General features: G+C 40.2%; 3 protein-coding genes across 3 annotated transcripts; all 3 read left to right on the top strand.

Moving 5' to 3' along the window:
• Positions 1–1,727: 1,727 nt before the first annotated feature.
• On the top strand, positions 1,728–3,843 carry LOC308083089 (green-sensitive opsin-like; the record flags this gene model as incomplete). Its single annotated transcript, XM_080425224.1, has 5 exons — positions 1,728–2,091; positions 2,215–2,383; positions 2,483–2,648; positions 2,875–3,114; positions 3,745–3,843. The coding sequence occupies 5 exons, from the start codon at positions 1,728–1,730 to the stop codon at positions 3,841–3,843; spliced, it is 1,038 nt and encodes a 345-aa protein (XP_080281350.1).
• An 8,095-nt stretch (positions 3,844–11,938) lies between these two features.
• LOC308083090 (green-sensitive opsin-like) lies at positions 11,939–14,320 on the top strand (the record flags this gene model as incomplete). The annotated part of the gene is made up of 5 exons (XM_080425225.1): positions 11,939–12,302; positions 12,486–12,654; positions 12,758–12,923; positions 13,104–13,343; positions 14,222–14,320. 5 exons carry the CDS (start codon positions 11,939–11,941, stop codon positions 14,318–14,320), a joined length of 1,038 nt encoding a protein of 345 aa, XP_080281351.1.
• A 5,736-nt stretch (positions 14,321–20,056) lies between these two features.
• On the top strand, positions 20,057–22,172 carry LOC308083085 (green-sensitive opsin-like; the record flags this gene model as incomplete). Its single annotated transcript, XM_080425220.1, has 5 exons — positions 20,057–20,420; positions 20,544–20,712; positions 20,812–20,977; positions 21,204–21,443; positions 22,074–22,172. The coding sequence occupies 5 exons, from the start codon at positions 20,057–20,059 to the stop codon at positions 22,170–22,172; spliced, it is 1,038 nt and encodes a 345-aa protein (XP_080281346.1).
• Positions 22,173–22,668: the final 496 nt, after the last annotated feature.

Genomic DNA, 22,668 nt, shown 5'->3' with positions numbered 1-22,668 from the left:
TCACGTAGCTTCATCTGATGATCTCTGTCATGTGACATGACAGAGATCATCAGATGAAGCTACGCATTTGCTGTAGGGTCACAGATAATAAAGTATATCTGAAGTGAAAGTGTATGCTAACACTCAGATCCAAACTAATTTAATCCACCATTGAGACAAAACATTTTGAAATTGATACCAGACACTCTATAAGGGACTTTTTTTTAGATAAAAAATGTTTGGATTTCATGAATGGATGAACTTCAGATGTGACTGAAAATGAATATGTTTATGTCATTGAGGGGCTGACATATTTGTTGACCTACTGTATGTCAGAATATTCTGTATATATTTTATAAATAAGAAAAGTCTAGAAATAAATAAATGCATGCATTAAATGATTTACTTGTTGTCTACATATTTCATCCTGAACACAAAATATCCCTTTTTTAGGAGAGCTCTAAAGGCTACGTCACGTCACATGCCACTTGGTGATAAATGTAAGTGATGTATTGAAAAATGTGTGGCACTTGCTATGTTTAAAGTGAAAACATGTAATTAAGCTTACAGAGGAGGCTTTGCCATTTTCCTTGAAAACCCCACAGAGAATTCCACTACCAATGGTGGGCCAAGTCAAGGAAGAGCTGCAGTGCATGGAGATTCTGGGCGTCATCAGCCGTGTGGTGGGGCCGACCGACTGGTGCACCGGCATGGTGGTCGTGCCCAAAAAGGACAGTAAAAAAGTGCGCTTGTGTGTGGACCTGACCGGCTTAAACAAATATGTGTGCCGTGAAAAGTACATTTTGCCGTCAGTAGAACAGAGCCTTGGAACACTTGCTGGAGCAAAGATATTCAGTAAATTGGATGCCAACATGGGCTTCTGGCAGGTTCCACTGACAGAGGAATCAGCCAAATACACCACATTCATTACACCCTTTGGGCGGTTTCACTTTCATGTCTTCCATTTGGCATTGCCTCAGCACTCGAACATTTTCAGTGCATGATGGCTGAGGTCATAGAGGGGCTGGAGGGTGTGGTCTGCCACATTGACGACTTGATGGTGTGGGTGGCGAGACGAGGGGGAGCAAAACGCTCCACTCCATGCTGTGCTACAATGTGTATGGACCCCTTTGAGTTCTAAACTGTTTTTCTGTAATTGTGGCCTCCAATTTGCATATTTTGGAGTAAGCTTAACACTAATTACATTAAGAATACCTTACACACATTCTCTGACCCTCAGAACATAGATATAGACACTTTATTTGACAGTTTTGCTTGCTTTGTTATAGAGTTATTGAAGAAATAGTTCAAAATTGGCAGCCAATTTGTTATGCAAATTTTGCTTGGGTACCATGTGTTTCAGATTCAGCACCCTAGAGTTATGTAAAATGGCCTTGTTTCCCCCCTTTTACCCCAAAATGCCTCTAACCTCAAAGAAGGAGAAGGCCTTTTTTCTGAATTGGCCTTTGACCAAGATACAGGAAAACTAATACCTTAGGGCTTGAGGGGGCTTAGAAGTCAGGGGTTAATTAAGTTATGGTAAGGTTAAGGCCGTGTAAATTTTTCTTGTTTTCCCACAACACAATTAAGGTATTAAGGTTAAAGGTACAAGTCCTAATTGTTCTTGTTTGAAAGCACTGTTCGAAAGGTATAAAACGCACCCGCTTTGCAACATCATTGCAGAGTGGTTTAGCACGGCACACACTTCTTGTCAAACAGTGCACAGTCTGTGACTGCATACAGCCAAGATGGAGAACGGCACCGAAGGCAATAACTTCTATATTCCGATGAACAACAGGACCGGGCTTGTGCGGAGTCCTTTTCTTTATCCTCAGTATTATTTGGCACCAAAAATGGCTTTCTATGCACTTGCAGCCTACATGTTTTTCCTGATCAGTTTTGGCTTCCCCATCAACGGTTTGACATTGTTGGTTACTGCTCAGAACAAGAAGCTCCGTCAACCTCTCAACTTCATTATCGTAAACTTGGCTGCAGCTGGTATGATCATGGTCCTTTTTGGATTCACCATCACCATCTGCAGTGCTATGAACGGCTACTTTATTTTTGGACCAATGGGTTGCGCCATTGAGGGCTTCATGGCTACACTTGGAGGTATAACATTTGACTTGTATAGTATGTATAAATGCACACTGGTCTTTCAATTGGTATTGCCTGTCAAGGTCTTGTGCATTTTTCCAACTGAGAGCTAAACATTTCTTTTCTATTGACTTACAGGTCAAGTTTCTCTGTGGTCATTGGTGGTGCTGGCTGTTGAAAGATACATTGTTGTGTGCAAACCTATGGGAAGTTTCAAGTTCACAAACGCTCATGCTGGAGCTGGAGTTGCTTTCAGCTGGGTCATGGCCATGGCCTGTGCTGCCCCTCCACTTGTTGGCTGGTCCAGGTAAGTTCAACTGAATGTCTCAGAGGTCATCAATCGCAGAATGTACAGTATGTGCCTTTCTAATCACTGCTCTCTATTGACTCAATTAATAATGATCAGATACATTCCTGAGGGGATGCAGTGCTCCTGTGGACCAGACTACTACACCAACGCTCCAGGATTCAACAATGAATCATACGTCATGTACATGTTCAGCTGCCACTTCTGTGTTCCAGTTGTCACAATCTTCTTCACCTATGGAAGCCTTGTGCTGACAGTCAAAGCAGTAAGACTTGTTATTACGTACAATCATGGTCGTTTCTAAATCCTAATGTAGAGGTCTGTGATACAGGAATTCTGTAGCATCACAAAACAGGACGCACATTTTACCTCAATACCACCTTGAATTTAAAACTTTGTTACTTTTTTGATCATGAAAGTTCATATTGTACTGTAGCCTTTGACATGTTAACTATTCTCATTTCTATCATTTCTGCAATAATTCAATTCAGGCAGCAGCTCAGCAGCAGGACTCAGCATCCACCCAGAAAGCTGAGAAGGAAGTCACACGCATGTGTTGTCTTATGGTTGTGGGATTCTTGGTTGCTTGGTGTCCCTATGCCAGCTATGCTGCCTATCTCTTCCTGAACAAGGGAACTGCTTTCACTGCCGTGTCCATGGCTATCCCTGCCTTCTTTGCTAAAAGCTCTTCCTTGTTCAACCCAATCATCTATGTACTGCTAAACAAACAGGTCAGTTATCTTACAGACCAGATTCCTGCATTCACATACAGATCAGATGTTATTAACTTGTGGCAACTCCCACAGTATAAAAGATACTAACCCCTTGACTTGTGATGGAAGTCAGCTACACAGTCCCCTTCAGTTAGGGCAAGTTGGAAGAGATAACATTCACAATACTTAAGAATGTTTTCTAGTTACTACTATTAGAACATCTTTCCCCTCAGACTTTATCTCCAGTTACTGCATTTATGAATTTGTGTTTAATCAAACATTGTTGCCATTCTGGAACCATAATGATGCAATTAAGATTATGTTTATTGTTCTATGACCACTGATCATGTAACAGAACAGTTTGATCCATCTCTCCTCTTATTTGACATTTTCATAAGCATAAACGCCCAGGCCTCTATCTTTGAGTGAATTCACTTGATAAAAAAAAAAAAAAAAGTTTGTCCCATCAATTCTAAAACACAAGTCCTCCTTAATGTTGTAGTTATTATATTGTTGCAAATGTTAAATCGTTAGGATCTACTGTATTTGGTGCATTGTTCTCAGCTACCACTGCATCATTTTCTAAGAAAACTACTAAACCAACTATTCTATTCTAATATGACTTCCTCCATTTGCTCTCCTTTCCAGTTCCGTAGCTGCATGCTGAGCACCATTGGAATGGGTGGCTCGGTTGATGATGAGACCTCAGTGTCTGCCAGCAAGACAGAAGTGTCCACTACATCTTAAGAACAGAGATGTCATCTCTACTATGGACATTTTCCTTCATAAAGTCTACTTGATTCTGAATGATCGGACCTCCAATGAATGGACATAGTTATTCGCACTTCACCACACGAAAGAGATCAACGGACGAAGCTACGCATTTGCTGTGGGATCAAAAAATATAAAAGTATATCTGAAGAAGTGAAAGTGTATGCTAACACTCAGATCCAAACTAATGTAATCCACCATTTAAACAATACACTTTGAAAATGTTACCAGAGACACTGTAGGGAATTCTCAGGATCGAAATCAAGCATATTAAATTATGTAAAATCTCAAAAAGAAGGACAAAGTTAACTTTTTTTAAGGTAACAAATGTTTGGATGTGATGAATGGATGAACTTCAGATGTGACAGGAAATTAATCTGTATTTTTATGTCATTTGGCCTATGTCAGAACTTTCTGTATATATTTTATAAATATTAAAAGTCTAGAAATAGGTTAATAAATGCATGCATGAAAAGAAAACACATTTGTTGTTGTTTACTGCTGATTCTAAACACAAACTAGAAAAAGTGGTCCTCGGAGCACAGGTCTCCGCCAGGTCAGGCAGGTTATTGTGGCCTCCTGGTGGTGCTTTAATAGGCCAATGTGAAAAGGGTGCCATTTCTGCTTAGGCCTTGCACGGCACTCGGACAATGCGTTCATGATTTGAGGCATTTTGTTCCAAAAATTTGTTTTGCTAAATTATACCTGCTACTGCATGTGAATCTTAGCCAATCAGGATGGAATATGAAAAATCGAACAGATCCGTCTTGAACACGTGACTATAGAGATCATGTGTACCGATTTGCGTGAACTTTGGATAAAATGGGAAGGAGAAATATTTAAAAAATCTTTTACATAAGGCAGGCTAGGGGTTAAGAGTCTTGCTCAGGGACACACATCACCAAATTGCCGGCCTGGGACAACCAGGGCCTCTGGCTTACTAGACGGGCTCACTAACCAGGCAGGCTCACTATGTGTGTGTGTGTGTGTGTGTGTGTGTGTGTGTGTGTGTGTGTGTGTGTGTGTGTGTGTGTGTGTGTGTGTGTGTGTGTGTGTGTGTGTGTGTGTGTGTGTGTGTGTGTGTGTGTGTGTGTGTGTGTGTGTGCGTGCGTGCGTGCGTGCGTGCGTGCGTGTGTGTGTGTGCGTGTGTGTGTGTGTGTCGTTCATAAGTCTATTTACTGCAGGTGTACTGGAGTCTTCTGCTTGAGACTTTGAGGCTGTGCAACCACTTAGCAGAAGGTAGCAGCTGAAACAGTCCATGGTTGGAGTGTATGTGGTCCTTACTAATTGTTTAGATAAATAGATCGATAGAGCATTTTATCTGCATCAATTAAAAAGCAAACAATGCACCTTAAGAGCGCCAACATAGATCAAGTCACAAAAAGCCGAAGCTGGTTGCCATTATTTTCCATGAAGATGTTTACAATACCATTGAGCAGCATAATCCTTTTTCTTCTTCAAATTGTACGCAAAAGCTTTTGTAGACTTTCAATTATAGCAACATATTGTCCCGTGTTGCCTCTCTGTCAGCCTTGAGTGCTAAGTTAATTACAAGTCTATTGACTGAAATGACCATGGTTCATGGATTTGTGAGAGGTCAATTAATTAGCAAAAGAGGTAGGTTTATCAGCAAATTAACCTTGCTATTCTGACCGTTTAGGTTAAGAAAAGTGCTATTAATCTTATTGAGTCGATTTAAAAGTACTGTCTGAAAAGTATAAAACCCATACCCATTTCAAACTCAGTTCCAATGAATTTGCCTATGAAGTTGCCTATGAATTGAATACCAAGGCCCTCATTGGAAACTAGTCCGCAAGGACTTTTATGAACGGACCTGTTAGACAAAGTATTTTAAATGTAACTGTGCTGTTTTACATTTTTTGCATAATAAAATATTCAATCAATCAATCAATCCAGACGAGTGGTTTAGCACTGCAAGCATGTCTACTCAAACAGTGCACAGTTTGAGATCGCATAACACCAATATGGAGAACGGAACCGAAGGCAATTTGGAGAAAGGGACAAATGCAAATATCTGACCTTTAATCAAAGGATATAGTTATTCACACTTACCCATATGAAAGAGATCAACAGATGAAGGTGCGCATTTGGTGGCTGTGGGATCACAGTGGCCCGTTTTGTACAGAATACCTAAAATCATGAACGCAGCCTTTGATTGCCCTGAAACTTTGCACGCACATTCCCACTAGGCCAAGGGAGAAATGCCACCCTACATCAAACTTCAAATTGGCCTCATGGTGGCGCTATAAGTAGGTACAAATTATCTCTGTAGTTATGTCATTAAGACGTATTTGTCAGATTTCTTATATTCCATTTTGATTGGCTACAACTGCCTTCCAAAGTATGCAGGGTTGGTATCTTTTAGCAAAAAATGCCACAGTGTGTTATTTTCCACACATGCAATGTAACTTTGCATGCACATTCTCACTAGGCCAAGGAATAACCTCCACCCAATCTTTTCAAACCACCTCATTGTGCCACAATCCACTTCACGCATTGTCCTATAACTCTTGAACCGTAGGTTGTATAATAATCATCTTTTCTTCCCTCTATTCCTTGCATCATGATGCAACTCCCCATACATATACATACATATGTGCCTGTTTGTCAATCTGTCTGTGCGTCTGTGTGTGTTTGTGAACAGCATTGAATTGATCATAATGAAATCCCAGTAAGCCAAGGAAGAAATTCTGGCCCTATAATTGACCTCATGGTGGCGCTATAACAGCCAGTTTCACATTATGGCCTCTAACACTTGGATATACAATACAGAAGGCAATGTACCCTGGACTCCTTGCATTATGACACAACTCTTCCTAAATAGTGCCCCAGCTATTTTTGTCCACTGAAGTTCCTGCCTGTTGCAGTTCCTTTAAAACACATTTTTTGCAAATACTCCTAAAAATGTTGCCAAATAGTCACACAAATTGGGAAGCATTTTCATTAAAGTCATGTGATCACAATCAGTCACATTTGTCAGATTACATTCTGAATGCGCACAACTGCTTTAGCAACATGAGAAAACAAATATTTCTTCCATAAAACATACAAACACACCTTTTGCATATCAAAACCTAAGTAGTTAGGACATGGACAAATGAAAGCAAGGAACAACTGAGAGCATGCCTGGACTGTACAGATTGGGACACCTTTAGAGATGGTTCATTGGACGAAGTAACCACAGTTACAAATGATTACATTAATTTTTGTGTACAGCTGGTTGTTCCTACAAAAGAAATTAAAATCTATCCGAACAATAAATCTTATGTGACCAAGGACATAAAGAATGTTATAAATGAAAGGAAAACAGCCTTCATAAACAAAGATTTCGGTGCACTCAAATTGACAGAAAAAAAGCTAAAAACAAAAATGAGGCAGGCAAAATTGGCACATAGACAGCATCTAGAGGATGCGTTCAAAGCCAAAAATCACAAAAAGGCGTGGGATACTATGAAATCCATGACGGGAATGTCATCCCCAACAAAACCTATTGTGACAGATAATGAACTTGGCTTTTCTAATGACCTAAATACTTTCTTTGCTAGATTCGAATCATTAGGTGATTCCTCTAAGTGCACTGAAATACTTAAGGCTGTAACACCTGCCCCCTCAGACAGAATTATCATCACTGAAGAGGATGTCAGAAAAGTGTTTTGGTGTACTAACACAAGGAAGGCTAATGGGCCGGACGAGTGCAGTGCTTTCCTCCTCAAAAACTTCGCATCTGAGTTGGCTCCTGTGTGGCAACCAATATTTCAAACCTCTGTAGACACACACATAATTCCTCTGTGTTGGAAAACCTCACACATAAAACCACTACCCAAAATCCGATGTCCAAAAGAACATAAGGATTATAGACCCATAGCTCTCACTTCAGTGATCATGAAATCACTGGAAAGAATACTGTTGCAACATCTTGTAAGTATAACTAAAGACAAATTCGACCCCTGTCAGTTTGCTTATAAGAAAGGTTGCGGTACAGAGGATGCGGTTGTCACACTGGTCCACTTCATTACAAAACACCTAGATAAGTCTAATAAGAATCATGCAAGGGTGCTGTTCTTAGACTTCTCTTCAGCTTTCAATACAATACAGTCTGATATTCTGGTGTCAAAGATGGTACAGTTGGAACTGAATCCATACTTAATTCACTGGTATGCTTCCTTCCTTACTAACAGAGTACAGAGGGTGAAAGTGAACAGAACCCTCTCCGCAGCATTAACTACTAATGTTGGTGCTCCCCAGGGTTGTGTAAGCTCAGCTGTACTTTTCACCCTTTATACTGACAGCTGTCGTACTGAGGAATGTCTGTCTGAATGTCGCACTGACAAACCAGACCAATACATTCTAAAGTACTCTGATGATACAGTTTTGATTTCTCTTTTGGATAGTTCCAGTGATCCTGGACTGCACCAACACAGAGTAAATAAGGTGGTGGAGTGGAGTGATAACAACGCTCTTATCATTAACACAAAAAAGACAGAGGAGATTGTTTTTGGTGCCCCACTAGAGATACACAGATCCCCCATTACTATTCATAGTGAACAGATCAACCAGGTATGTTCGTATACATACCTAGGAGTAGTAATTGACCACCTTCTGTCATGGAAAGACCAGATTGAATCAGTGGGTAAGAAGACAAAGCAAAGAGTCTATTTCCTTCGCCGCCTGAGATCTTTTGGTGCTAGTAGACAGATTCTTCTTTTGTTTTTCACTTCTGTTATTATGAGTGTTCTTCAGTACTGTAGTACCACCTGGTATGGATGTCTGTCTGTAGCCTTAAAGTCACAACTGCTGCAGCAACTGAACATTTGTTCAAAGATTGTTGGACAACCACTTCAGAGGCTCTATACATCTACGTATAATGACAGTATGATAAGGTTGGCAAGGAATATCACTTCAAACACAAGCCATGCTTTGTATGGAGAATATAGGTTGCTGCCTTCAGGAAGGAGATACAGTGTTCCTACATACAATAAGGTCAAACTGAAGAGGTCCTTTGTCCATCAGACGACATTGAGGCTTAATCAGGAGTTGTAGGCTTGGGGTAGGCTGAGAGGTGGACATTGCTCTTGTCTTTGTATGTCTTTATGTATGTATTCTGTTTTGTTTTCTTATGTCATGTTTATTGTTGCATACATGGCTGCTGTGTCGCAAGACAAATTTCAGTGTGAACTGACAATAAAGTATTATCGTATCGTAAAACCATTACCCCACCCACACCCACTTTTTCTAAATAAAAAGGAAGTCAGACACAGGCCTTAAAATAAATACACCACACGTTCAGCCAGTAACAAAAAAAAACACATCTTATAAATATGACATTACAACACTTTTATTATGTAAACCATGCACAATAAATACCACAAATAACAAAAGGATTTTGCACCAAAACATCCATATCAGTGTCCAACTATGTATACGTATGTCACTTCCCACAAAATCTGGGAACCCATCAGCAACAAAAAAAAAGCGATGCATTGTGAGCTTGTAGATCTGCTATTTTCAAAAGATTTTTATACATTTGAAAACTTTTAATGGGGCATTGGGACATTCTGCATTATGGGTACTTTTACTTTTGGTACTTTAAGTACATTTTGATGGCAATACTTTTGTACTTTTGAGCTGTCACTCACTTTCAAGACCCTCCCCGTAGCCCGCACCGCCTTCTGCCTTGAGCACCATGGTGCTTCCTGAGTCTTGGGACGGTCCGCCTTCGACTCACCCGATTGGACAGAGGGGGAAAATCAGCTCCTGCCTCCAGCAGTTTTATGCTTCAAATGGACAAGTCGCGTAGAGCGGATAAACGCAAGGTCTGCGCGACATGCCGACAGATCCGCTCTTGTGTGAATCCACGCATTTGCATTGACAAAGCATTGGCAGATTCCGCCCCGGAGGTAAAATAAAAGTGCGGTGGGAGCGCGCCCTAACAGAGTATTTCTACATTGCAGTATTGATACTTTTACTTAAGTAAAACATTTGAGTACTTTTTCCACCACTGCCAATCTAGTTTGTGTCCCTAAGCCAGTATAAGTATAAGGTGGAAGAGAGGTGAAGAGGATAGTGCAGGCGTGGCGGAACAGATGGAGGAAAGTGCTCAGTTAATGACAGAAGGATACCAGCAAGAGTGAGAGGGAAGATGTACTAAACCAGCCAATGGCAGCCATGCTGTACGGCTTGGAAACAATGGCAGCCATGCTGTACGGCTTGGAAAGAATGGCAGCCATGCTGTACGGCTTGGAAACAATGGCAGCCATGCTGTACGGCTTGGAAACAATGGCAGCCATGCTGTACGGCTTGGAAACAATGGCAGCCATGCTGTACGGCTTGGAAACAATGGCAGCCATGCTGTACGTCTTGGAAACAATGGCACAGATGAAAAGACAGGAGGCGTAGCTGGAGGTGGCCTGAATTGAGGATGCTACTGAACGTCTTCTCCAGTGGTGGAAAAAGTACTCAAATGTTTTACTTAAATAAAAGTATCAATACTGCAATGTAGAAGTACTCTGTTAGAAGTAAAAGTCAGGAACTAAAAATGTACTTGAGTAAAAGTACAAAAGTATTGGTATCAAAATGTACTTAAAGTACCATAAGTAAAAGTTAAAATGTTGAAAATAGCAGATCTACAAGCTCACTACGTGTCGCGATGCGACGTGTTGTGAGCTTGTAGATCGGCTATTTTCAAATAGCCTATGTATGAAATAGGGCTAAAGTGGTTAATGTATGTTTTATAATAATGTATATCTGCAAAGTAACTAATAACTAAAGTTTTCAAATAATTGTAGTGGAGTAAAAGTACAATATTTGCCGCTGAGATGTAGAGGAGTAGAAGTAAAAGTATAAACAATTGGAAATACTCCAGTAAAGTAAAAGTACCTCAAAATTGTACTTAAAGGTAGGGTAAGTGATATTTTTTGGTTAAAACAAAAAGTATTTTGTTAAAAGGTTAAAATACTATATTCTGATAGTAATCATTGCTATAGAGTGTTTTTTCAGTAACAGATGTCTCCCTGTCTCTCCAGCTCTTTAATAAACAGAAAATACATTTTTCGGTAGGTGTCAAAATCTCAGCCAATCAGGAGAAAGTACCCATTTTTAAGCGTAACTTGTATAGTGTTCCAGTTCCAATTTTGTCTGCTCATTTCTTAGTGTCATCACTTCCAATTTCACTTGTTTAATCTGTATCCTGATTGAGTTCTCTGTCCTGGTTGGATAAAATTGGAAATGAAACTGAAACGAAAATGCATTTTCTGTTTAATAAAGAGGTGGAGAGACAAGGAGACTCCTAATACTGAACAAACACTCTATAGCAATGAGTACTATCAGAATATACAGCTATTTAACAATTATTTTAACCAACGCAAATCACTTACCCTACCTCTAAGTACAGTACTTGAGTAAATGTACTTAGTTACTTTACACCACTGCAATGCGTTTATATTTAACTTTCTAAGTCATTATAAAATGATTTATAATGTGTTATTATAAAGCATTATGATAACTTATGAGTGCTTATACCGTAACTATAATTATACAGTGTTATTAGAATGCATTGTAAGTATGTTCATAACACATGGGATGCATAGCAAGTGTTACTATCATAAGTAAGCCTTTCCGAGCCCTGAGGCGCATAGGGCAGGAGCCTATCTCCTGTTTCCTTAGCGTGAGTCAGCTTGATGTGCAAGTACACCCCCTGGACATGACACTAGTATGTCGCAGGGACTTACCCCAATCCGACCCTTGATGCTGAGTGCCAAGTAGGGAGGCACTGGGTCCCATTATTAGAGTCTTTGGTGTGACCCGGCCGGGGATCGAACCCAGACCTCCCAGTCTCAGGGCGGACACTCACAACCTCACACCACAAGGCCACAAGGCCAACCTCACACCTCAAGGCCACAAGGCCTCCAATAATCTAATTTAGTCAATTTGAGAGTAACACCCCTAGCGTTATAAAACTCACATCTTTGGCGAAGTCAGTTGCAGAGTGATTTAGCACTGCACACACGTCTAGTGAAACAGTGCACAGTCTGTGACTGCATACACCGTCAAGATGGATTACGGCTTCGAAGGACAAAACTACTATATTCCCATGAACAACAGGAGTGGGCTTGTGCGGAGTCCTTTTCTTTATCCTCAGTATTACTTGGCAGATCCAATTCTTTACAAATGCCTTGCTCTCTACATGGTTTTCATGATCGGTTGTGGATTCCCTATCAATGGAATAACATTGTATGTTTCTGCTACTAACAAGAAGCTCCGTCAACCTCTCAACTACATTATCATGAACTTGGCTTTCGCTGGTATGATCATGGTCTGTTTTGGATTCACCATCACCATCACCAGTGCTATTAATGGCTACTTTATTACAGGACCAAATTTTTGCGCCATGGAGGGCTTCATGGCTACATTTGGAGGTATAATATTTGACTTGTTGAGTACCTGTAAATGCATACTAGTCTTTCATTGCATGTTGCCTGTCAAGATATTATTCAAATTTCCAAACCCTCAAACCTTTGTTTGAGTTGCCAAGAGAACTGTGAAAGCTCATTGGACCTACACGTATGTGTTATAAACATTTGTTTTCTATTTACTTATAGGTGAAATTGCTCTGTGGTCATTGGTGGTTCTGGCTGTTGAAAGATACATTGTTGTGTGCAAACCTATGGGAAGCTTCAAGTTCACATCCACTCATGCTGTGGCTGGAGTGGTTTTCAGCTGGTTCATGGCTGCCACCTGTGCCGTCCCTCCACTTTTTGGCTGGTCCAGGTAAGTTCAACTGAATGTCCCAGAGGTCATCCATCGCAGAATGTATGTACAGTAAGTGGTTTTCTAATCACTGCTCTCTATTGACTCATTTGATGATTTTCAGATACCTTCCTGAGGGGATGCAGTGCTCCTGTGGACCAGACTACTACACCCGTGCTCCAGGATTCAACAATGAATCATACATCATTTACATGTTTGTCGTTCACTGGTTTATTCCACTTATCGTACTCTTCTTCACCTATGGAAGCCTTGTATTGACAGTCAAAGCAGTAAGACTCATTATTACTTACAGTACAACATCATGCTAGTTTCTCTAAATCTATAAGTACCAAGCAACATTGAAATTAAAACTAGGCTTGGGAACAGGTTTCTTTTGATCATGGAAGTTCACATTGTGCTGTAGCCTGTGATATGTCAGCTATTCTCATTTCTGTCATAATCCATTTTAGGCAGCAGCTCAGCAGCAGGACTCAGCATCCACCCAGAAAGCTGAGAGGGAAGTCACCCGCATGTGTGTGCTTATGGTTTTGGGATATATAGTTCAGTGGACACCCTATGCCACCTATACTGGCATTATCTTCTTAAACAAGGGAATGGAATTCACTGCTCTTGGCATGGCTGTCCCTGCCTTCTTTGCAAAAAGCTCTGCCCTCATTAATCCAATTATCTATGTACTCTATAACAAACAGGTATGTTATTTTACATTCACTTACTCAACTATGTTACAGATATTATTAACAGTTATTAAAGGTAGAGTAAGTGATTTTCTTTGGTTACATAGTTAAATAGCTCTATATTCTGATAATCATTGCTGTAGAGTGTTTGTTCAGTATCAAGTGTTTCCATGTCTCTCCAGCTCTTTATTAAACAGAAAATAAATTTTGAGGTCGGGATACCAATTGCATCCAATCAGGATAGAGAACTTAGTCGGGATACAGATTAAACAAGTCATATTGGAAGTGATGTCACAAAGAAATGAGCAGACAAAATTGGAACTGGGACAATCTGAAAATGGGTACTCTCTCCTGATTGGCTGAAATGTTGTCACCTACCTGAAAATGTATCTTCTGTTTATTTTTAAAGAGCTGGAGAGACAGGGAGACCCCTGTGACTGAAAAAACTGTTTATAGCAATGATTACTACCAGAATATAGAGCTTTAACCATTTAACAAAAGGTTTTAGTTTTAACAAAAAATATCACTTACCTTACCTTTAACTTTGGCAATTCCCACTTTGGCAACTCTTATTACTGCATTTATGAATTGAACAACACAAGCCGTTTTATCTTCATATATTATTGCCATTATGGAACCCTAATCATGCAATTAAGATTATGTTTACTCTTCTATGACTGGTCAGATCATGTAACAGAATAGTTTGATTCATCTCCTCTTATTATTAGTCCATCGGTCCTCGATCTAATAAGAGTCCACTTTAGTGTTGTAGTTATTGTATTGTGGAAAATGTTAAATGGTTAAAATGTTACTACCACTAGATATTTTTCTACGCAAACTACTATAAACCAACTCACTTCACATCTGACTTCCCCATTTGTTCTCTTTTCCAGTTCCGTAGCTGCATTATGGCCACCCTTGGAATGAGTGGCTCGGTTGATGATGAGACCTCAGTGTCTGCCAGCAAGACAGAAGTGTCCACTACATCTTAAGAACAGAGATGTCATCTGTACTATGGACATTTTCCTTCATAAAGTCTACTTGATTCTGAATGAACGTCTTCATGGACTGAAATACTGTACATTTCAATTTGGGAAAAAATTCAAATACCTGACTTGCAATGAATGGACATAGTTATTCACACTTTACCACATGGCAGAGATCAACAGATGAAGCTACGCATTTGCTGTGGGATCAAAATAAATAAAGTATATCTGAAGATGTGAAAGTGTTAAGGCTCAGATCCAAACTGCTTCAACTCACCACTGAGATAAAAACGCTTTGATACCAGAGACTCTGTAAGGAATTCTCAGCATCACGATCAATGGATGGACTTCAGATGTGAATGGAAATGAATCTGTATTTTTATGTCATTGTGGGGCTATCATATTTGTTGGCTTACTGTATTCTGTATATATTTTATAAATAACAAAAGTCTAGAAATAGATTAATAAATGCATGCATGAAAAGATGTATTTGTTGTCTATATATTTGATTCTAACTACAAAAGACCCCCTCTTTAGGAGAGCCTCTAGTCTAAACTAAAGGCCAGCTACATCACATCACTACAAAAATAACACTTGGTCGATTTTGTACTGAAAAATGTATAAACTAGAAAAAAGTGCAGGCCAGGTAGTAGAAGTCAATCTTAGCCAATCAGGATGAAATACGAAAAAGCAGGTCCGCCTTGATGACATGACTATAGAGATAATGTGTACCAATTTGCATGATGTTTGGACAAAATCTGAGGAATAGCAAAAAAATTGTACAGTACATACATACAGGATGGTTGAGCAGGCCTTCTATTGTCAGTGGAGGATGAGTGTCTGAATATAGGTGCCACTTCTGGTGACATGACTGCCAATATAGGTGCTTATTTATACAGCATAAATCTCTTATCTCTCTCTCTCCATATATACATAAAAGTAAAAGTACTATAATGTTTGAAAATAGCAGATCTACAAACTACAAGGTCACGTTGTGACCTTGTAGATCGGCTATTTTCAAATAGCCTAGGTATCAAATTGGGCTAAAGTGGTTATATATGTTTTATAATGTAATAATGTATATCTGCAAAGTAACTAGTAACTAAAGTTTTCAAATAATTGTAGTGGAATAAAAGTACAATATTTGCCTCTGAGATGTAATGGGGTAGAAGTAAAAGTATAGACAATTGGAAATACCCCAGTAAAGTAAAAGTACCTCAAAATTGTACTTAAGTACAGTACTTGAGTAAGTGACTTAGTTACTCTACACCACTGCAATGCGTTTATATTTAACTTTCTAAGTCATTAGAAGAGCCACAGAGTGGCCGGGTAGTGTGAACTGGAGAACCGCAATGTTCCCAGTTTGATCCCGGGCTGGGGCACTCCCCTAGAGTTAGTGTCGAAGTGTCCTTGAGCAAGACGCTGAACCCCTAATCGCTCCCGATGAGCAGGTTGGTGCCTTGCATGGTTTCCTCCGCCATCGGTGTATGAATGTGTGTGTGAATGGGTTAATGGCACAATCAATGTAAAGCGCTTCGGATAGAAGCGCTATATAAATGCACCATTTACCATTATAAAATGATTTATAATGTGTTATCATAAAGCATTATGATAACTTATGAGTGCTTATACCGTAACTATAATTATACAGTGTTATTAGAATGCATTATAAGTATGTTCATAATACATGGGATGCATAGCAAGTGTTACTATCATAAGTAAGCCTTGCCGAGCCCTGTGGCGCATAGGGCAGGAGCCTATCTCCTGTTTCCTTAGCGTGAGTCAGCTTGATATGCAAGTACACCCCCTGGACAAGACACTAGTATGTCCCAGGGACTTACCCCAATCCGACCCTTGATGCTGAGTGCCAAGTAGGGAGGCACTGGGTCCCATTATTAGAGTCTTTGGTGTGACCCGGCCGGGGATCGAACCCAGACCTCCCAGTCTCAGGGCGGACACTCACAACCTCACACCACAAGGCCACACGGCCAACCTCACACCACAAGGCCACACGGCCAACCTCACACCTCAAGGCCACAAGGCTTCCAATAATCTAATTTAGTCAATTTGAAAGTAACACCCCTAGCGGTATAAAACTCACATCTTTGGCGAAGTCAGTTGCAGAGTGATTTAGCACTGCACACACGTCTAGTGAAACAGTGCACAGTCTGTGACTGCATATACTGTCAAGATGGATTACGGCTTCGAAGGATAGGGAACTTAGTCAGGATACAAATTAAACAAGTGATATTGGAAATGAACTAGAAAAATGTGCAGGCCAGGACGGGGGATCTTAGTATAATCTGAGATTCAATTGGAATCGACTTCTGAAAAGTCTATTTGACTGATTTTCCTTTCAGACCCCAAATAAAACTTTGCTTAGTATTTTGACGTCTTTTGATTTGGGACTGACACTGAAAAAAACTCTTAACACATCGGGTGCCAAACACGGTCTGAACCGTGTTTTCACAGAGTAGCGCTTTGGTGCCGAACACGGTCTGAACCGTGTTTGGTGTCTTTTTGTTTTTTTTGTTTTTTTCCACACGGGAGGGGCTGGAGCAGCTCTGGAATCACCTGTGGTGATTCTGAGAAGGATAGGCCAGATGGATCACCGTGTCAAAAAACATGGCGCCCATCCGCTTCCGTTCTATCTCCTTATCTAAAACCCCTATAACTCCGAAACTTTTTACGCTGGGGAAAACGACTCATTTTGTATGCACGATCGCTCCGCCATTGTTACTCGTGTGAGGGATGTTATCGTTCCAGGCGTTAGCCAGGACCATCGGGCAAAATGGAGGCATGCATTTTTTTTCACATTTTGCACGTCGTGGAGTCTACAGCTTAAACAGCGCTGCGCAGCTCAACGGTGAGATTTCTGGCACCGAACGTAATCTGTTATTATAAAATGCTGGCACCCAATGTGTTAAAAAAGGTTTTTGACATCTTTTCATCCCAGAACAAAAATCAAAGAATGGCTTTATTTTTCCAATATTCTAGCCCACCAAAAAATCAGGAAAATTGTCAAATCTTCTGATATTCTGATTAGTATTTTGGTATTTTTTTATTTGGGACTGAAACTGAAAAATGCTCTTAAAAAAGTTTTTTGCCATTTTTTCATCCCAGAACAAAAATCAAAGAATGGCTTAATTCTTTCAATTTTCGAGCCCACCAAAAAAATTGGAAAATGCTCAAATTTTCTGATATTCTGATTAGTATTTTGGCATTTTTTTATTTGGGACTGACAAAAGGAAAAAGCTCTTTATTTGTCTTTGTTTTTCTTAATTCATCTGGAATCTAAAAGCCTGAAATGGTTATTATTTGAAATGTCAGTCATCTTTTATTCAACCTTTTTCATCAAAACAAAAAAGTCACGTGACCACGTGTAAAATCACGTGGTCTTTGTCCTTCAAAATAAAAGTTGTAGTCTAACATGCAAGCAATAGGATAGATAGATAGATAGTTCGCGATTCATGTGAGGAATATAACAAATACGTCAGCTGCCTCAGCTGGTGCCATTGACTTGGCAGAGAACCCCCCAGGACATCAGACATGGCATGGAGGATGCAGTTGAAGGGCTTAGTATCAGCACTAAACTTTGAGCCTGGTGATCCATAGGCCCAGCAGTGAGCAGGACCTCAAAGTGAACTGTGGTCAGTAGCATATCGGCCAAGGGCCTCAACACTAAATGAGAAGAAAATGGAATCAAGTTGGGAGATTTTCTTTTTTATAAGACTAGACCTGTGCCCGTCGGTCACTGGCCTACTTGGGAACGATGCAAGTTGTGAACAATGAAAATAGGGAATGCATGCCCCGCCCTGTTATGCAATACTAGCCCTGAAACATGACTGTCATACCATGACAGTCATGGTGCCGAGTCCCCCTGGTCTAAAGTTGTGTTCGATTTTTTCACATTGCCATCTCTCACATAAACATAAACGTTCAGATTTCAAATATAAAGTGCTTACACCGAGCCACGGATGTTACAAGGTGATGCGGACCGCGATGAGTACCCGTATCTCCCGTATTGTTCAATAAAAAGCATTTTAATCCCATCGCCGGCCATTTTCTTTTTTTGATTTTTTTTGTTTTGTAATGTATCAGAGTGCAATACACCTCCCAACCATTAGTGTCGCATGGTTGAAAGTATCGGAGACAATTTGGAGAAAATGGCCGGCGATGGGATTAAAATGCTTTTTATTGAACAATACGAGAGATACGGGTACTCATCGCGGTCCGCATCGCCTTGTAACATCCGTGGCTCGGTGGTAAGCACTTTATATTTGAAATCTGAACGTTTATGTTTATGTGAGAGATGGCAATGTGAAAAAATCGAACACAACTTTAGACCAGGGGGACTCGGCACCATGACGCTTGTATACAAGCGTCATGTGAACCATGGCTAATGCAATACCTGTTATACCCGTTGTCATAGCACCCGTTTTACCGTCTGTCTGTCCATGTCCCTTTTGTGCCGACAAGAGGTTTGGGCCCTCACATCTAGATGTCAGTTGTTCCTCTCCCCTCCTCTATCCTCCTCTCCCCTCCTCTCCTCTCCTCTCCTCTCCTCCCTCCCCTCCCCTCCCCTCCCTCCCTTCCCCCGCTCCCCTCCCCTCTCCTCTGCCCTCTGCCCTGCGCCTCCTCCCCTCCCCTCGTCTCTCAAGCTGAGAGTCCCGATCACTGGGGAAAGAAGCCTAAGTATTAGCCAGAGCACTGATCAATAGTCTGTGGCAAGTTTGGAGGCAGGTGAAGTGATCGTGTGCTGACCAAGCCCAGAAAGGCATTTCAATTATATAGTGGTGGTAATATATATGGAGATCCCTGATGTTATCAGTATATGCCCATATATGGGTATGGCCATATATGGTTATATGGGGCGGTGTTGACAGTTCTGGAAAGTCCTTGTGCAGTGGGTCTGTGGAGATTTTTTCTGCAAGACACTTGATTGTCTGTCTGTCTGTCTGTCTGTCTGTCAGTCAATTCTATTGCTTGCATGTTAGACTAGAACTTTCATTTTGAAGGACAAAGACCACATGATTTGACACGTGGTCACGTGACTTGTTTTTATGAAAAAGGATGAATAAAAGATGACTGACATTTAAAATATAACCATTTCAGAGTTTTAGATTCCAGATGAATTAAGAAAAACAAAGACAATTGAATGACCTTTTACCTTTGTCAGTCAAAAATCAAAAATTTAGCATTTTCCAGATTTTTTTGTGGGCTAGAAAATTGTAAAAATGAAGCCATTCTTTTATTTTTGTTCTGGTAAAAAAAAAATGGCAAAAACCTTTTATAAGAGCTTTTAGCATTGTCAGTCCCAAATCAAAAAATGCCAAAATACTAATCACAAAATCACAAAAATGAACCAATTTCTTATTTTGGTTCTGAAACAAAAATCAGAAAAATATACTTTTTTGAAGTCAATTCCAATTGACGCTCAGATTATACTAAGATCCCCTGACCAAACACAATGAATGTAGAGCCCTTCCATCCTGCGTTAGAAAGAATTTGAACTAGGGATGAACTTATTCTTAATCCTCCAGTAATCTAAGTAGATTTCTGTTGTTTTCCCACAACACAATTAAGGTATTAAGGTATTAAGGTTAAAGGTACAAGTCCTACTTGAAAGCACTGTTCGAAAGGTATAAAACGCACACGCTTTGCAACATCATTGCAGAGTGGTTTAGCACGGCACACACTTCTTGTCAAACAGTGCACAGTCTGTGACTGCATACAGCCAAGATGGAGAACGGCACCGAAGGCAATAACTTCTATATTCCGATGAACAACAGGACCGGGCTTGTGCGGAGTCCTTTTCTTTATCCTCAGTATTATTTGGCGCCAAAAATGGCTTTCTATGCACTTGCAGCCTACATGTTTTTCCTGATCAGTTTTGGCTTCCCCATCAACGGTTTGACATTGTTGGTTACTGCTCAGAACAAGAAGCTCCGTCAACCTCTCAACTTCATTATCGTAAACTTGGCTGCAGCTGGTATGATCATGGTCCTTTTTGGATTCACCATCACCATCTGCAGTGCTATGAACGGCTACTTTATTTTTGGACCAATGGGTTGCGCCATTGAGGGCTTCATGGCTACACTTGGAGGTATAACATTTGACTTGTATAGTATGTATAAATGCACACTGGTCTTTCAATTGGTATTGCCTGTCAAGGTCTTGTGCATTTTTCCAACTGAGAGCTAAACATTTCTTTTCTATTGACTTACAGGTCAAGTTTCTCTGTGGTCATTGGTGGTGCTGGCTGTTGAAAGATACATTGTTGTGTGCAAACCTATGGGAAGTTTCAAGTTCACAAACGCTCATGCTGGAGCTGGAGTTGCTTTCAGCTGGGTCATGGCCATGGCCTGTGCTGCCCCTCCACTTGTTGGCTGGTCCAGGTAAGTTCAACTGAATGTCTCAGAGGTCATCAATCGCAGAATGTACAGTATGTGCCTTTCTAATCACTGCTCTCTATTGACTCAATTAATAATGATCAGATACATTCCTGAGGGGATGCAGTGCTCCTGTGGACCAGACTACTACACCAACGCTCCAGGATTCAACAATGAATCATACGTCATGTACATGTTCAGCTGCCACTTCTGTGTTCCAGTTGTCACAATCTTCTTCACCTATGGAAGCCTTGTGCTGACAGTCAAAGCAGTAAGACTTGTTATTACGTACAATCATGGTCGTTTCTAAATCCTAATGTAGAGGTCTGTGATACAGGAATTCTGTAGCATCACAAAACAGGACGCACATTTTACCTCAATACCACCTTGAATTTAAAACTTTGTTACTTTTTTGATCATGAAAGTTCATATTGTACTGTAGCCTTTGACATGTTAACTATTCTCATTTCTATCATTTCTGCAATAATTCAATTCAGGCAGCAGCTCAGCAGCAGGACTCAGCATCCACCCAGAAAGCTGAGAAGGAAGTCACACGCATGTGTTGTCTTATGGTTGTGGGATTCTTGGTTGCTTGGTGTCCCTATGCCAGCTATGCTGCCTATCTCTTCCTGAACAAGGGAACTGCTTTCACTGCCGTGTCCATGGCTATCCCTGCCTTCTTTGCTAAAAGCTCTTCCTTGTTCAACCCAATCATCTATGTACTGCTAAACAAACAGGTCAGTTATCTTACAGACCAGATTACTGCATTCACATACAGATCAGATGTTATTAACTTGTGGCAACTCCCACAGTATAAAAGATACTAACCCCTTGACTTGTGATGGAAGTCAGCTACACAGTCCCCTTCAGTTAGGGCAAGTTGGAAGAGATAACATTCACAATACTTAAAAATGTTTTCTAGTTACTACTATTAGAACATCTTTCCCCTCAGACTTTATCTCCAGTTGCTGCATTTATGAATTTGTGTTTAATCAAACATTGTTGCCATTCTGGAACCATAATGATGCAATTAAGATTATGTTTATTGTTCTATGACCACTGATCATGTAACAGAACAGTTTGATCCATCTCTCCTCTTATTTGACATTTTCATAAGCATAAACGCCCAGGCCTCTATCTTTGAGTGAATTCACTTGATTAAAAAAAAATCCCATGTCCCATCAATTCTAAAACTAACACGAGTCCTCCTTAATGTTGTAGTTATTATATTGTTGCAAATGTTAAATCGTTAGGATCTACTGTATTTGGTGCATTGTTCTCAGCTACCACTGCATCATTTTCTAAGAAAACTACTAAACCAACTATTCTATTCTAATATGACTTCCTCCATTTGCTCTCCTTTCCAGTTCCGTAGCTGCATGCTGAGCACCATTGGAATGGGTGGCTCGGTTGATGATGAGACCTCAGTGTCTGCCAGCAAGACAGAAGTGTCCACTACATCTTAAGAACAGAGATGTCATCTCTACTATGGACATTTTCCTTCATAAAGTCTACTTGATTCTGAATGATCGGACCTCCAATGAATGGACATAGTTATTCACACTTAACCACATGAAAGAGATCAACGGACGAAGCTACGCATTTGCTGTGGGATCAAAAAATATAAAAGTATATCTGAAGAAGTGAAAGTGTATGCTAACACTCAGATCCAAACTAATGTAATCCACCATTTAAACAATACACTTTGAAAATGTTACCAGAGACACTGTAGGGAATTCTCAGGATCGAAATCAAGCATATTAAATTATGTAAAATCTCAAAAAGAAGGACAAAGTTAACTTTTTTTAAGGTAACAAATGTTTGGATGTGATGAATGGATGAACTTCAGATGTGACAGGAAATGAATCTGTATTTTTATGTCATTTGGCCTATGTCAGAACTTTCTGTATATATTTTATAAATATTAAAAGTCTAGAAATAGGTTAATAAATGCATGCATGA

Source organism: Gymnoscopelus braueri (assembly GCF_963280865.1).
Source record: "Gymnoscopelus braueri genome assembly, chromosome: 3".
NCBI classification, from domain to species: domain Eukaryota; kingdom Metazoa; phylum Chordata; class Actinopteri; order Myctophiformes; family Myctophidae; genus Gymnoscopelus; species Gymnoscopelus braueri.
Note: the sequence above shows the minus strand (reverse complement) of the source record. Positions and strands in the feature narration are given on the sequence as shown.